General features: G+C 32.7%; 2 protein-coding genes across 2 annotated transcripts; both read right to left on the bottom strand.

The window, feature by feature from the left end:
- Positions 1–1,139: 1,139 nt before the first annotated feature.
- LOC130621705 (uncharacterized) lies at positions 1,140–11,894 on the bottom strand. Its single transcript, XM_057437037.1, has 6 exons — positions 11,764–11,894; positions 7,349–7,406; positions 3,748–4,019; positions 2,962–3,053; positions 2,109–2,469; positions 1,140–1,892 (listed from the first exon to the last, which is right to left on the bottom strand). The coding sequence occupies exons 3-6, from the start codon at positions 3,982–3,984 to the stop codon at positions 1,224–1,226; spliced, it is 1,359 nt and encodes a 452-aa protein (XP_057293020.1). The 5' UTR covers positions 3,985–4,019; positions 7,349–7,406; positions 11,764–11,894; the 3' UTR covers positions 1,140–1,223.
- On the bottom strand, positions 9,140–11,725 carry LOC130621703 (argininosuccinate lyase-like). The gene has a single exon (XM_057437036.1). The coding sequence runs from the start codon at positions 11,566–11,568 to the stop codon at positions 10,162–10,164; it is 1,407 nt and encodes a 468-aa protein (XP_057293019.1). The 5' UTR covers positions 11,569–11,725; the 3' UTR covers positions 9,140–10,161.
- Positions 11,895–16,117: the final 4,223 nt, after the last annotated feature.

Below are 16,117 nucleotides of genomic sequence, written 5' to 3'. Positions count from 1 at the left end.
ACACAAAACTTTTCTTCTTTAGTATGATGATCCATACTGCCCTTTACCAACAATTTTAAACCTAAATGTCAAAAAATCAAAAGCAAAGAATAAACTTGAATTAAAAAAGATCATTATTTTGGAAACATTGTATACGGTTCGTAAACAAAAGTTTACACAAAATGTAAAACAGATTGGTTTTTGAGAAACACATCTAAATCAACAAAAATAATTTCATTCAGCATGTCGTATATTGCCATTACCCATCAACCTTCCTCAAAAAGGTTGTGAAACACATTAAAATTTAGAAAAATCAGTCATTTATCGCCCATTAGATTACAAAATCAAAAACAAAACAATAATAAATAACTTACACACACAAACATAAAAAACACACCACTGAGATGTTAAATGTGGGTTTGTTTATTAAATTAATAAACTGAATACAAATTTGTACAAAAATTAAAAAATTAAAAATTAAGTTAAATAAAACGACACGAAATAAAAACACGAATTCAAATCAGATTTCCAAACAGAATGTCACAAGTAAGTGGTAGAATGCAGTATGAAGGAGTTGTAATTTGCCATGCAGTTTAAAAAATACATAAAAAACTTCAACGCTTTTTTGATAGCCCTAACATTTTTTTATATCATTTAAAGTTTTTGTGCAATAGTTGTATAAGACATAAAAAGTGTATCCATAAATATTAAAAAAAAAAAAATTAAATGTTTCTTTAAAGTTTGGTGCTATCGACGCCAGGTTTTCATGTTATTGTACTCATGATGCGTCGCCATCTTAAAAATAGCTTTGTCTACATTTTTCTAACATTGTTACTTCGAACCATAATATAGACGATTAACTATGCACAAAAAGGCAGTCAGAGATGTTTAAGTTCTAATTAGGGTACGTAAGGTGAGATTAAAAGCATCCAAAAGTTTTATTTCTTGACGTTTGAGTTTCCATTCTAACGTGCTTTGATCGAGAATAATCTTAGATAGACAAATTAAGCAGTTAGTTATTCAACAAACAAACGATTTTAGGAGACTTGGTTAATTTAGATTCTTACTTGAAATTCTGGTGTTTGGTTATATGGTGACCTATGATTGTTGCTCTGAGTATTTTAAGCTTTTAAACGTTCAGCATTTGAATTTTTGCTGAATTAACAAAAAGCGATTTTCATTGGAAGATAGCTCGTATACAGAGTCATACCCCAGACATATCTCACTAAGTGACAGTTGGGTTATCACGTGAAAAACATTCCGAACTGATGTTCGGGTGATACTTCCGTACTGCTATCAATGTCTGCTGTCACTAAAGACGGCCACGACGAAGATCGGTCCAACGCGTGTGTTGCGCTCGGTAATCTCGACGCTTTTTTCGCCGTCGATCGTTTATTTATCGTTAACGAACGACCTAACTGTTTTCTTTTCGGGTGTTTCTTAAACGCAAATCTACGTAAATTTGTTTCTAACTCGGATTTAGTGTCTTTCGTCACCAATGGGGTCATTGGAACGATATGATAAAACGACTCTGGTGTCGGATGCATGTTCTCGACTTTGTTAGGCTGCAATTTCGCGTCGGTATTATCTGTTGGCGACGTTGCTTTAACTTCGTTCTCGTCGTCTAGCGGAATATCACATATCGTCCACTCGTGTGTTGCTAAATATCCAATACTATGTGAACGCTTATAGTCCGTCAGAGGATTCAACGTTAAATCCTGCTCACTGGTACACCGGAAATACAACGAGTTCGTACTTAAAGTTAATAGCTCTTTGGATTCTGGCTCCCAAGACATATTTGACGACGCACGTGATGAGGGTCGTGATGTTGTAGCCACGTTATCAAAAATCTCCTTTTGCGTGAGTTCATTAGAGTTATACTCTTCTTCGTCTAAGTTTTGGTCATCTGAAGCCTACGGCAAATGTAAGAAAAATTTAGTTATGCCATAAGAACCTTATAAAGTAGTAGTTGCTAAGGGAAATTTTATTCAAATAAATCGTCGTTAAAACACCCTCTTTACTATTATTATAAGTCGTGAAAAAAAAACTGGGTGCAAAAGATGGATTTCTAAGGGGAGAAGAAAAGTTTCCTTATTATGGCGAAGCACACCCTTGGTACTTCTACCTACCCTCATTGGTTCCAATATTTCTTTCACAAAGACTACTTCTGCACCGCTTAAAATATCATCACCCATCTCCTCTCGCAGATTCACTTCCACCATTCCAGAAACATATCTTCTGAACTGATCATCGAACGTATTAACTTGAAATTCCAGTGAATGAGACATCATCTGCTCTCTGGTGATAATGAAGTAGTACACTTGTTGCAGACATATATCCAATCTGGGTGGTTTTTGTACTTCAGTTCCACCGCAGTCTGGGTTACCTGTGTATTTCAGTTGCACATCAACATAAGCGGAGTTTGAAGTATACAGGTCGTGACTGACTGGCATACCCTCAATCTGCACCAATCGGACCATCAACTCTTCTCTATGAGAAAGAAAGAGTAAAACTACGTGAGAAAGAATCCGAGGATAAATGAAGTGGCGAAAGAGTAGTGATTGGCGAGTTTAGCTTGTGTGACAAACAAAGTTATACGTCTCATAGGTGTCAAGTAGCGTAACTAATTTATAGTTTGAAGTTTGGAGGGATAAAGAGTCAAGAAAAGTTATGAGTATGTCCAGGCAATGTCAAATGTTCTGAAACTGACGAAGATTTCACATAAATATGACACCAACTAGTGAGTGAGATTCCTTCCTTTGTATAACACGCATTGGAGGTGATTAAGGGTGAAGATTTTAATGCCAATATTGTTAATTAACAATGGAAATATTCTCATAATACAAAACGACAAAAAAGTGTAACAAAAATATCTTCACTCAGTTGCCGAAGACTAAACTATAAGAAAAAAAATTAGTCATGAGGGGAGACCCCTTCCTTTGTATAATACGCATTATAACTTGAAAGAGAATCACTTCCAACCTTTTTCTGTTGTACCGCATCACAAAGATAATTCTTCCCAGCTTTGTGAAATCTCGTTCTTTAGAATGAGTATCAGTTTCATCTATTGAATCCTAAACAGTTCAATAAATAAATAAATAAATCTATATCGTAAAACCTGTATACGTATGTATATACGTATATGTATACGTATGTATATACGTATACGCAAAATGTTAACCGCAGTAGCGAGACACGAAATGCGGTAAATAAACGTCGGGTGAGCCTGTGGATTTATTCACGGGCCACCGACTAGTAATAATAAATTATTATATTCTTGACTTTATTTTGTCTCCTTCAAATACAGAAACCAAAATTAAAAAAAGTTATTTTTGTTTTCAGCAAGTCTTAACTAGACTAAAACAAGCGAAACTACAATGTACCTAGCTGAATTTAAAAGATTAGAATCCAATACTCAGAAAAGTTTGAAAATCGGTATATTTGAACCATTTCGACTCACTTTGCTCAGAAATCCATCAGAGCAAAGTAGTATATCACAGGTACAAAAAAAATGCCCTTGAAAATTTCCAGCTTTTTTTTTGAAAAACTGTTCCTTTAAAATCTTGTTTCTTTAAAATATGGAGGAGAAATATTATAGCTAGCGTCATGCGGACAGCTTATCGTAATGATGATCTCCAAACAGAGCTTTTAATTAAAGTTGACTATCTACAAACTTAAATCTCAGAAATGTGAAGATTCTAATCTCTGAACCTTTCAAAACAAAGCTATTAATCAAAACAACCAAGTTATTTAAAAAAAAAACAATACCTCATCAAGGTCATTGAAATTTGATAGGTTTGGTTGAACAGTTTCGGCATGAAAATTACCAGGGATCAATGGTTTTCTTTCATTGTCCAACCAATGGCCTTGTGGCAGCTCAATTCTGGTCTTGCTTTTTGATTTAAAATGAGTGTAGCAGTACAGAGTAACGTAACCAGTCAAAGCAAGTGACACAAAAGTTAACAAAGTCAAGATGGCAACTGAGATTGGATTTGATTCTTCCATTGTAATGTCACATGTGCGTTAAAAAGAATGTTTTCCTGAAAAAATAAAAAATAGAGAAATACTGATAACAGTAGTAAGTTTTAATTCCAGTGTAGACGATACTTTGATCAATATCAACCTTTTTACTAACGAAAAAAATATGAACTTGGTATACATTTATTCCACTATAAAAGTATTTACATTGCTATCAAATTTTGTGCTCTAGTGGCTTTTCACGAACTGCAATCAACATAGAAATGAATTTAATTTACAATACATAACTTTTCAAACGTAGGCACCGAAACATAACATCAACAGAGAAATTAATAATCAAGACAAAAATCATGAAAATAAAAGACAAAAATTAGAATGTAAATATACAAATAATATTTTTAAAAGAGTTGAGATTTTAATATGAAATGTCTAAAAAGCAGACAATTTAGAACTGTATAAAACAAGTAAATTATCTTGGCAAACAACTTTTTTGGCTTAATATTTCTCAATAAGTTAGGATCTGTAGATAAATAAAAAAATTACCAGTTTTTAGCATTACTCAATATTTCTATAAATTCAAAGATTTTCATATCATCCTACAAAAACAATCAAATTGGCAATTGGTTTTTGCTTTTTCATAAAGGAAAAACTTTTCTCTAAGCTGCATAGGATATCTGCCATTTTATTCAAGTTTTTTTATGGGCTTTTTTACCATTATTAGTATGTTTGTGACATCTCCTGAGGAAGCACATAGACACAAGAAAAATACTAAGTGCGCAAAAAGTTAATGCAATAAATATACATTTGAAGAATGGTAATATTAAACATTTAAGCCCATAAGTCACATGTCTCAAAAAGGGAAAAGACAACAGCTAGAACAAGGCAATGTTTCATAACTAGACAGATATGTTTTAGGGAATATTTCAAGGTTTTCAAGGTCTGGCAGACATCCTGCTGGAGATATTAATACTATGACACAAACTGCTATGTTACATTCTTAATTCAAGCAAAAAATTCTAACCAAAACGAAGTAACATATGTCCACGCCAGCAAAGAAATATTTATATTCTCACCCACCTTTAAAAAAACACAAATTAAAAATTTTTCACAATCATAAAACCCTATAAAGCTCTCTCAAACCTCCCCACTAAGAATAAAATAAAGATCACTTAGAAATACAGCCTGATTTTTCTGAAACAAATTGGTACTAAAATTATTGGAATGAGAAGAAGCAGATCTTGTACTGAAAAAAAGCATAATCCATTTTAAAGTATTCATAAATAGGATGGCACAAGTACTGTCTTTTAAGTTTAGTGAACACACAATGCAAATAAAATTAACATTACATTTAGTAAGTTATGATTGAAATAAAATACTATTAATTATAAACATCCAATAAAAATAAAAAAACACGAAGAATATATCACGGAATAAACTTTATAATAACTCATCGGATTGTTTTTACAAAAACACTCCATGTTTATGTAACGCTTCCCCTCAGATGTCTTTTTAGCAATAGGAGAAAACTAATTAGTTGCATAGGTATCTTATTAACACTAAGTGCGGCTATTAAAACGTGTTGTACTTTTTTAATTAGCTGGGATCCTTTATCTCCCAGCATATCTTCACTATCGGCTATTAGATCTTTGATTTAATAAAATTATTTTGGCATCATGCATTTTATAAAAACATTAAATATAAATAATGATCTTTGCTCTACTGGAAAAACTATGTGCTATATTGTTGAACTCCATGGGAGGCAAAACACCTACACTATGGTACAATATCATATAAATATGATTAAAACAGCATTCTAAACAGTGATACTGATCAAAGGATCTAAGCTTCTTAATAATTTCCAATAACTCAGATATAACTCAAAACCTCTCTTTTCTTCTCACTTTTTTATTTCAAAAGAAATAAATTATAGTTGGAAAAACATTGAGCAGTTGTTCACACCAATGCTTTCTCTCACTCAGCTTTTAACTTTTAATTTTTTTACAGCTGGGATTGATTGAAAATATTCTTGTTAGTGATATAGCAACAAAAAAAATTGATGTTTTTCTAACTAAGTAAATGCAATTCCCAAAAAATCTTGCAAAATTTTATGCTCAAATCAAATTGTCTGTTAGAATCTCAGCGTAAATTGTGCATATAAGCTTTTCCTAAAAATAGACAAGATTTAATAAATCGTAATAATTCGTCATAATCCACATTTATAAAAGTATACAAAAATGTTCGAGGAAATAACAAAATTAAAAATCATGCAATTTATTTTTGGAGCAATGTTCTTACAAGGTGTCCTTCAGCAAACTGGGTCAAATCAGGGATATTCTAAGTCTTTTACTAAGTCATGTCATGACTTTATTTTGATTTTCCAGGGTTTTAAATGAAGGTTTTTATTTAAATTATAAAACGCTTTTAATCAACAAAGATTAGGAAGTATGATCAACAAAAAGTACATTTTAAAAGTTTCACAAAACTGGTCATTACAAAATTTTCAGGGTTTTTAAAAAATTAAATTAAATTACAGGGTTGTTAAGACTACTTGTTACAATTCAGGGTTTAAAGGTTTTTTTAAGGATTTTCAGGGTCTGCCAAACACCCTGTCTTAAATGTAAGGATATTCAACTTAGAATGAAGCTCATAATATAAATTGTGCTCATAAAATACATGGGATTTCAAATAAAATTTGTCTTTCAAAGTTACTAATTTGAACTTTGTCTCAGCAATTTATATGCACTATAAACATGTTTTTTGAAAATAGGTATAAGTTTTATAAGTAGTAAATTTTTCATTACTTGTGCAAAAAGAAAAGTAACAAAGCACAAATCTTAGTAAACCAAGTTTCGGCAGGATGTTTTTTCAACAAACGTTTTTATGCTTAAAAACTATTGTATATAATTGTTCACTATAAACCCTATGGGTTAAAAATACACAAGATAATATGATTACATCATGTGGTGTCAGTTTCCTTATTCAAATATTATTTTATTTTTGTACTTATTTTCATTGTCTGATGGTAGTGTTTTATGTAAATATATATTCAACGAAAAACCACTGAAGATAAATATTTCTAAAAATGTTTAACATGCTCCAATATCAGCTAAGAAACAAAAACAGAAATGGATGCTTTACCTTACCCCTTTTTCCTAAATGTAAACCTGCTAAGGCTGAAAAAGGATTTATGAAATTGACCTTACATTGAAACCTAACCAAAAATAATTTTACCAAAAACATTTGTAACACCTGAAAATGTACGAATGTACAAAATCTAGGCATCCTTCTATGAACAACAAACAACTTGATAATGTTTACTATTACTATTACTAGATAAATGATTTTATACATAACGTAAAAAATGTATGAGAAAAAGATGGTTATGACTTACCACAGGTTAATCACAGTATATGCTTTCACGGGACTCTTTTTTTCATATGTTACATCAACTAAATTAGCAAAATAAAATTATAGCAAACATAATAAAACAATACGTACTATGGAAATATAAAAATTGTTTTCCTTTTTTCAGACATTATTTTTCATTTTATTATTGAAGCAAAATTGTTAATGTGATAAAACGTTATAAACATATGTCAAAATAAAGAACAATAAAAATAAATGAAGATGAAATTCTATCATAAAAGACTATTGTGGTGGTTAATATTGGATTTATGATAAATCAATAAAAATATATTCCAATTTAAATGAAACAATGGGTTTAACACCGTTACTAATTTTTACACAGATGTTTGTTATCAAGTTTCATAAACGTGATATAAACCATCTGCGCACATTTTCGTAGCACGAAAAATTATTTACTCAGATGGAGAAAGAATAATTTTTTTATTTCAAAGCATTGTCGCTACTTACATATATATAAATAAAAACAAGTTTTTTTCTTCCTATTTTCCAAACAAAACTTTGAACAAAAATAACAATACATTTCCTGGCAACAAAATTCGAAATAAGGAGTATGTCTGATCTGAAAAAAACATAAAGAAACTATTGATTTCTATAAACTTTTTAGAAATACTTACATATTAGGTCAGGCAATACATGAAATAGTTCACCACTTTAAAAGGGTTTTTTTTAAAAAAAATTTATACTATTTAACCATTAGAAAGCATCTAATAGTAATGATTTTAAGACTGATTATGTGACCTTGTGATATTGTGCAGACCATAACTATTTCAAACCATATTACTTCCTGCCAAGATTCAGAAACACCATGGAAAATTTTCTTATTGAATTTGGTTCCGTTGTCCCTGTATTGAAAGGAGTATTATAATAGAATAACCTCTTTGATTCTATCAGATATCTTTACAAGCATAGATTTTTTCTTAATTGAACCTACAGTACCGCCTGAATGTAATGTTACACGGCACGATGCCTATAATGCCTATGATGTTCAACCAGAGTCCATTGTCTAAAAAATGCAGGTAGTGCTTGCAGAGAACAACACTTTAAAAAGAAGCAAAAATAATGACATTGCAGTTTTGAGTAACAATATTATGCATAATTAATGTGTTTTCCTAAAAACTAGAAACTCAAATGTCTCTTTTAAAACTGTTGATATATCTCAGTAAAAGTACAAAATTTGTCAACGTTGGGCACCATATCTTTTTTCATGTCTATTAAGGAATAAATTTTATCATACTTGTCTTGTTTTATAGATGAACAATCATATAGGTTTCAACCACTCATAAACCAATATTAATGCAAGTAATATACACCTACAAACAAAGAAATCGGCTATTCTGATTTTGATGAAACTAAGATCGGCCTTTAAATAATCAATCAATCGATAAAAGGGGATCCTTGTTACAAAGGTTTTATTTATCAAAGTGTTTTGTTGAAAGTTTAGTTAGAAGGATTTCCCTTTAAAAAAAAATATTTTTCTTATGAAAAACGGTGTGGTGATTATTTAAAACTTCTAATTAAATTATTCGCATATTGTTCTGGCTCCGTAAAATGCTACATGATGGTATCTATGTAGATGGTTGTTGTTCTCTGTGATTGAAATTTGCAGAAAATAGAAATAAAGCAATTTTCAAGCATTTACATCTCTCCATTTACAACGCCCAAATTAGACGTCCCCAAAATCGGTATACTGATGTTAAAATTGACATGGATCATCCTTGGTATTGTATTTCCTTATAGAAGTAAAATAAAAAACAACTACAAATCATCTTACATATATTTTGACAGTAAAAAATCAATTTAAACTACAGAGCAAAACTTAAAAAGTCACACAAGCAATTAAATACTAAGGAATTTCATATACAAGAATGCACTCACTTACAATTCATAAAAAAGTCTGCATGCAAAACAAAGAATTAATAATCAAACATCACAGAATCTGGTAATGCAATTTAAGGGACTTGTGATATATATACACAAAGAATTTTCGCAAAATTCTACATTTAAACATTTAAAGGTTATGTAAATTTATGGTAAAGTGATAATAAATCTCTATTATGGACAACTGTAGTGGGTATTCCTCAAAAAGCATATAAGCAGTTATGTAATTTAAGGTGAGCATTTCATTTCAAAATAGCAAGCATGCTGTAAACAAACACGAGATAGGACAATACTGAATCAAAATTATAAAGTCACTTTTCAAAAAAATTCCTGATAATAGAGAAAAAAATCTCTTGCATCGGAGGTTTTGGAGCACTTTTCATTGATCCCTTGTTAATTTTTATTTTGTTGCAACAACCATTATAGAAACAGGTGATACAAACGATCGATGAAAATATGCGACTCGCAGTTTTAAAATTTCCTTTGTAGAATGATTACCAAAACAGCATTTCTATTTGCAAATTGTGAATTGCTAATCCAACCCTTCAATGCAAGAATGAATCCAATACAGAACTTATTTAATCACCAATCACACAGAAAACAAGGTTGCATTGCATTACGAACATAAAATAACTTAGCATGAAATATATTTATGATAAATAAAATAAGCAAAAAGAAATACATTTCCAAATCCAAAGCTTTCCCTTAAAAAAATCAATAAAAATACTGATTAAAAAGCCATTTAAAAAATGTTTCCATCAAAAAAAAGTTTAAAGTAAAAGTACATTAAACTTAAGCAAAGCATACTTTAAGGACTAGAGTGAAGTGACAAACATGAGTAAAATAGAACCTAATATAATAAACTATCTATGCAAAAAACAATAAATGTAAAAAAGGTCTTTATTGCATTTCAATCCACATCTTTAACTCCTGAATTTGTTTTATGACTGCTGCCTTACTTGTTCCACCGGTTGATACATACTGATCAACACTGCAACTATAATCCCAGATTTTTTTCGCATCTTCTCCAAACAAAGGACTCACTGTGATAAGATCTTTCACTGTCAATTCATTCATGACAACTCCTTTCTTTTCAGCAAGTTGCACAACTGAACCAGCCAAGCCATGAGCTTCCCGAAAGGGTACACCTTTTCGTACCAGATAATAAGCAACATCAGTTGATAACATATCAGGATTTAATGCATCTAGACACTTATCCTTGTGAATGGTGAGCGTGCTTAAAGTGCCAGCAGCAACTTGTAAGACACCTTTTAAAGTATCAACAGTATCGAACAAGGGTTCTTTATCTTCTTGTAAGTCCTTATTATAAGTACTTGGAAGACCTTTCAATGTCATCATAAATCCTGAAAAATTACCAAATATGCGACCAGCTTTTCCACGGATTAATTCAAGACTGTCTGGATTTTTCTTTTGTGGCATCAGGCTGCTACCTGTACTGTAAGCATCAGATAATGTTACAAACTGAAACTCCTTGGTGTTATAGATGATCAGATCTTCTGCAAGCTTGCTTAAATGGGTCATAACAAGAGATGACCAAAACAGAAACTCTGCGATAAAGTCTCTTCCACTTGTACCATGCAAGCTATTCTTTGTTACACCATTGAATCCCACGGTTTTAGCCAAAAATTCACGATCAATGCCAAGTGGATTCCCTGCAATTGCACCACTTCCTAAGGGAAGCATACTAACACGTGGTGCCAATTCCATTAAACGATCAGTATCTTCCTTAAAAGCCCAAGCATGACTTAAAAGCCAATGACTCCATCGAATCGGTTGAGCTCTTTGCATATGTGTATATCCTGGCATCAATATATCAATTTCATTAGAAGATCGTTGAAGAAACACATCAATAAATGAAATCATAAACGACTTAATAACTTGGATTTCTTTATAAAGCCAGAGTCGGGTATCAGTAGCCACTTGGTCATTTCTGCTACGACCAGTATGCAGTTTTCCTGCTACAGTCCCAATCAATTCTTTTAATCTTCTTTCATTTGCTGTATGGATATCCTCATCAGCCAGCTTTATTTCAAATTTGCCTGACCGCCATTCTTCTGATACTTTTTTTAGGCCATCTGTAATCTGTGCAACCTCAACAACTGTCAAAATATTGATTTTTCCTAATCCCTCTGCATATGCTACACTCCCTTTGATGTCTTCTTCCCACATACGCTTATCAACATTGATAGAAGAATTGAACTTTTCCATAACAGGATCTGTTTCTCCTGAAAATCTTCCACCCCATAGCTTTCCTGATGATTCCTTACAAGGTTGGTTGCAGCTCATTTTGATAAAAATAAGGCCTCGCAGTTCTGCAGTATTTTATAGCTCTAGCTAAACCTTCGTTAGACTGAGAATGGGGATGACGTTGTCAATAAAAGAAAGTGAAACCAAAACAAGGAAGGAAGATTTGCTCTCCTCAACGAGGTTAATAATTAAAAGTTAGTAAGCAGTTAAAACTTAACATATGTAAATTATTACCTTTTTCAACATTTATTTTATTCCCTTGGGTTGCTGAAGGAACAGGAGCTAATCCATTCATCCAAGTGCGAAATTCTATCCTTATCCGGATGCTATATATAGAACATGTCACTGCGCGCTAAAGAGCCCTGGGGCAAGGTTGCGATTATTTAACTGTAAGAAGTGCTTAGGAGATGTCGGTGCTTTATCAGCTCGTTAATTCTCTTGGTTCCTTAGTAAAAACACACATATCAGTAGAGAATATTGTATTATAAAACATTCGTAGCATACAATATCATTCGAATGGAAAAGCGATTTGTAAATTTGAGGATTGGATTGGGATGCCGGGTAAAAGGTGATCGAAGTTAAGGCAGAACAAAGATAACGTGTGCTGCCAATAATCATAAGATAACCACACCAAAATGCTTGCCTAAGGCATAGAGGGTAATTACCTAAGAGTATGTTTTGGTTGCCCCTCACAATAGTATAATGTCCTCGTGGATTGTGTATTGTTAGTGGTATCCCGCATGACGACTCAAATCTCTTAATGCCTGAATTACAGTCTAATTTCCTCTATTCACGAGGTAGACTTTCACTTCACTATAAACCAATCACATGGTGTATTTCTGCACACAATAAACACGTGCTATCAAATAATTATAAGCTTAAAAGAATCATGCACAAGCTGGTCCAGTATTGACTCAGCGTGTGTGTTACCACATAATAATAATATCAGGATTCATGAAAGGGTGTGTCTCACCATAACGATAATAAGTCATAATAAAATACACAGGCCAATAACACGCATTTGTCCAAATATTTTGGCTGACGTAGGAAGCCAGACAACCCTAAATTTTTCCCAAGTTTATGGGGAAGTGCCCTGGGAACCAACGTCGTTCCCAGGACATTTTGCCTTGTCTACTCCATAATAACGACTCAGGGGTCAAAAGGCCCTGGGCACGAGATTGAGCATAACGTTTTATTTAAGACCTGTTATTGCACATAGCCACGAGAAAATAAATATTGTATTACAAGAAATAATTCAACCGCGCCCCCTGGGCAGTTAGCCTTAATTACATTTGCTGGACTATTGGACCCCGCCCAATGCATCGTATAGTATCGTGACATTGTTTTGGTTCCAAGAACTAGTTCGAACTAAAAGAGTCAAAGTATAATATTCATTTGTAAATATTTTTTTCACACGCGTTCTGCGAAATAATGTTAAGTTAAATCCTACCCTTGCATGTATCGAACAAAATATTAAAATTGTAATAGAAGCATATACCAATAAGTATAATTTTAGAATATTTATTTTTTTAAGCCTGTGAAATCTGAAGTTGTTACTATTTCTCAATAATGTAGTTGATTCGTGAGAATTGATAAACTTTGTTCTATATGTATAATGTTTTTATATCCTGTTTCTTTAAAAACAAAACACTGTTTTAGCATCTGATATTCTGATCTTATGTTATTTCTTTCTGCAAAAACAACCCTTGCATTAAACATTGAGTACGCAGTTAAATTTCTGAACATCAAGGCCTGCTTGGCATTATGCTTATTTTTTGATACATTTGACCTTGCATATTTTTATAAACGTTATGCTTATTAAAAAAAAATGAACGTATCATACAGCACGGGCATGTTTAGCAAGTGCCTTTACCACAGCTACGGGTCAACCCATGCCATGTGAGGGAAATTGGGTAGGTATTACTGGTGCATACTTAATGTATACATTCCAACACAGGACCCACATTGATAACAGTGTTTCCTACATTCGAAATAATAATAATAATAATAATAACAATATTTTTATAGAAAGTCCGGAGGTGTTTTGTTTATTAAAAACAAAAGCCAAAAAAGAAAGAAAAATGTAACCAAAAAACCTCAACTCTCAGCTTTGTAACGTTAACAGCGGAAACTTCGCTTGGATTATCAGAAAACACGAATCCCAACCTCGCCCCAGGGTTTTTTGCCTTTTCACATTGAGACCGGCCGTTAAGTAAGCGCTAGCGGCTTTGGCATAGGCAACAAACCCTGGGGACGAGGATGCGCAGAGCCATGTAAAATAAAGAGACCTGGAGACAAGGTTGCTTTCCAAAGAAACCTAAATTCCAAGACAGAGGTTAAACCTGACAGGATACTGTTATCTGTTTAAATAAGCTGAATAAGGACCTCTTTACAAGTTCAAACGGCACGTATTCACATTCTCATCCCCGGAGCTCTTAAGAGCTCTGGGGATGAGAATAACGTGTTTAGTTATTCACAACATTTCAAATTTGTTCAACTTGCCCAACCTTTGCTTGTTCTTGTATATACCACAACCTCATCCCTAGCCCTAGTAAAACAGTGAGTAAAAAAAGTGTACTCTGAACCTGAAAAAGGAATGCAATATGTAACTCACACAAATGTATTTCCAAGAAAAGTATATAGATTGTAACTTATTTTTTTAAACGCCTAGTCTTTATTTTCGGACTATCAAAGAAAGTCTGTAGCTGCCTACAACGTCCCGACAGTCGTCCTGTCTCACCCCTTATATAAACATCCCCTAAGACACACATGCATGATGTAGCTTTAATGTCCCGATAGTCATCCTGTCTCGCCTCTCATATAAACATCCCCTAAGACACACATGCATGATGTAGCTTTACCTTCATGATCTGTTGATGCAAGACTTCTTAAATTTAGAAAATATTTCACATAGTTCTTCTCTCTCGTAAAAAAAACTTTTTTTTTGCAAACTACATGCATCTATTAAAGTTGTGTGTTCATACTTGATGGAAACGGCGTTCAGTGACATCTTGGAGGTGACATCTTGTTCAAAGCATTCGTAACAGAGAACTTAATAAAAGGAATAAAATTAAAACACAAGATGATCCTACTACAAATTTCTCAATTCAGGTACAAAGAGATAAGGTATTCAGAGCTTTTTAACACAAACATTCTATAAAAGAATGTCTCTCTAAATGCATGAAATACATCAACAGTCGTGTAAGTTTTCACACTAACTGTTTTCATCAAGAGATAATACCGAATGTCAAAATTTTTTTTTTAATGGTTGACAGCGCTCTCTATCTTTGGATAACCTGTCGAACATTCTTGTAAACTTGCTTCCTCCAAGTTTTAAGCATCTAGATTGGCTCTTTGGCCGGATCCACCTGTAAATAATTGACCAAAAAATTTGAAACAGGGTTTTAAAAAAATACTCGTGTGTCTCGCTACTGCGACAGAAAGACGCATACGGTATTAAAATATTGATTATACATCGGCCTGTGTTACGTGAATCAATAGTTGAGACTATTCGATGTTGAAACAAACTGAAATATGTCTTCTAATTTTCAAAAATATTTTTAAATCTTCCCGTGTTAGCACAATTTTGCGTCCATTCTTATGTAAATCAATTTATTTTTTATTGCAGTGTCGTTTAGATAGTCTATAGGTAGTTTGACGATCGACCTCAGTGCACATACCCTCCTGGATTTCATGTGTTTCATCCGCGATGATTTCTTCGCCTTATATTTAAGAGGAAATTCAATTTTAAGCGCGACGAAGTAAAACTCATGTTGATATATTCTTTTTACCATCAATAACAAGATATTATTGGTGTGACTAATAACTAAATATATATTTACAGTTTTTTAAAACATCCCCTATTTTGTACTTCTTTTTCAACGCATCCATTTTTTTACTCAAAACGTTCGTTTCTGTAGACCAGAAATTTGGTTGGTCTAAAATTAAGAGGACTGTATGATTTGTTAAATCTTCCTTCCCAATAAATTAATGCTTAATTTAAAAGTTTTAAGAGGTTTCATCGGGTGATTAGAAGGCTTCTTCATCTGATAGCTCTTTCACAATTGAATAGAGTTTACTTTAACGGAGTTGGCAGAATTTTGACTTAATCGGATAACGAGGCAAAATGTTTGCTTTCTTGGCATTTTTGCTCAACCAACACACCAATTTAGATATTAAGTGATGACGATTCAACAGATAAAAATTGAAAACCTGAAGCTTTTGTCATATGCAATAGAGAGATTAAAAGCAGCAAACCCGTCAGCCAACAATCTTCAAAAAGGTTTTGTAAAGCTTTCAAGGCTAGCTGACGGAAGCAATAAGAAAAGTTTGTGTCGTCGTTTGCAGTATTTCAAGAAGTCTGGCATACCAATATTGACTCACTTTACATGTTGGATTTTTCCAAAGAAATTGAGGAGAAGGAGGAGGTAATCTATACCTTTTAAGTGGAATGTACACTGCTACATTGAAAAGAGGAACCCTGTGAAAAAATGATTGAATTAAGTAAAGGCGAATATTCTCCAAACACAGTTAAACGGATATTGTAAGAACTATACAAGGTTCATAGCTACTTCGCAGTTGTTTCTGG

The sequence above is a fragment of the Hydractinia symbiolongicarpus genome, chromosome 12 (assembly GCF_029227915.1).
Source record: "Hydractinia symbiolongicarpus strain clone_291-10 chromosome 12, HSymV2.1, whole genome shotgun sequence".
Lineage (NCBI taxonomy): Eukaryota > Metazoa > Cnidaria > Hydrozoa > Anthoathecata > Hydractiniidae > Hydractinia > Hydractinia symbiolongicarpus.
The sequence above is the reverse complement of the archived record's forward strand: the minus strand, read 5'-3'. Positions and strand labels throughout refer to the sequence as shown.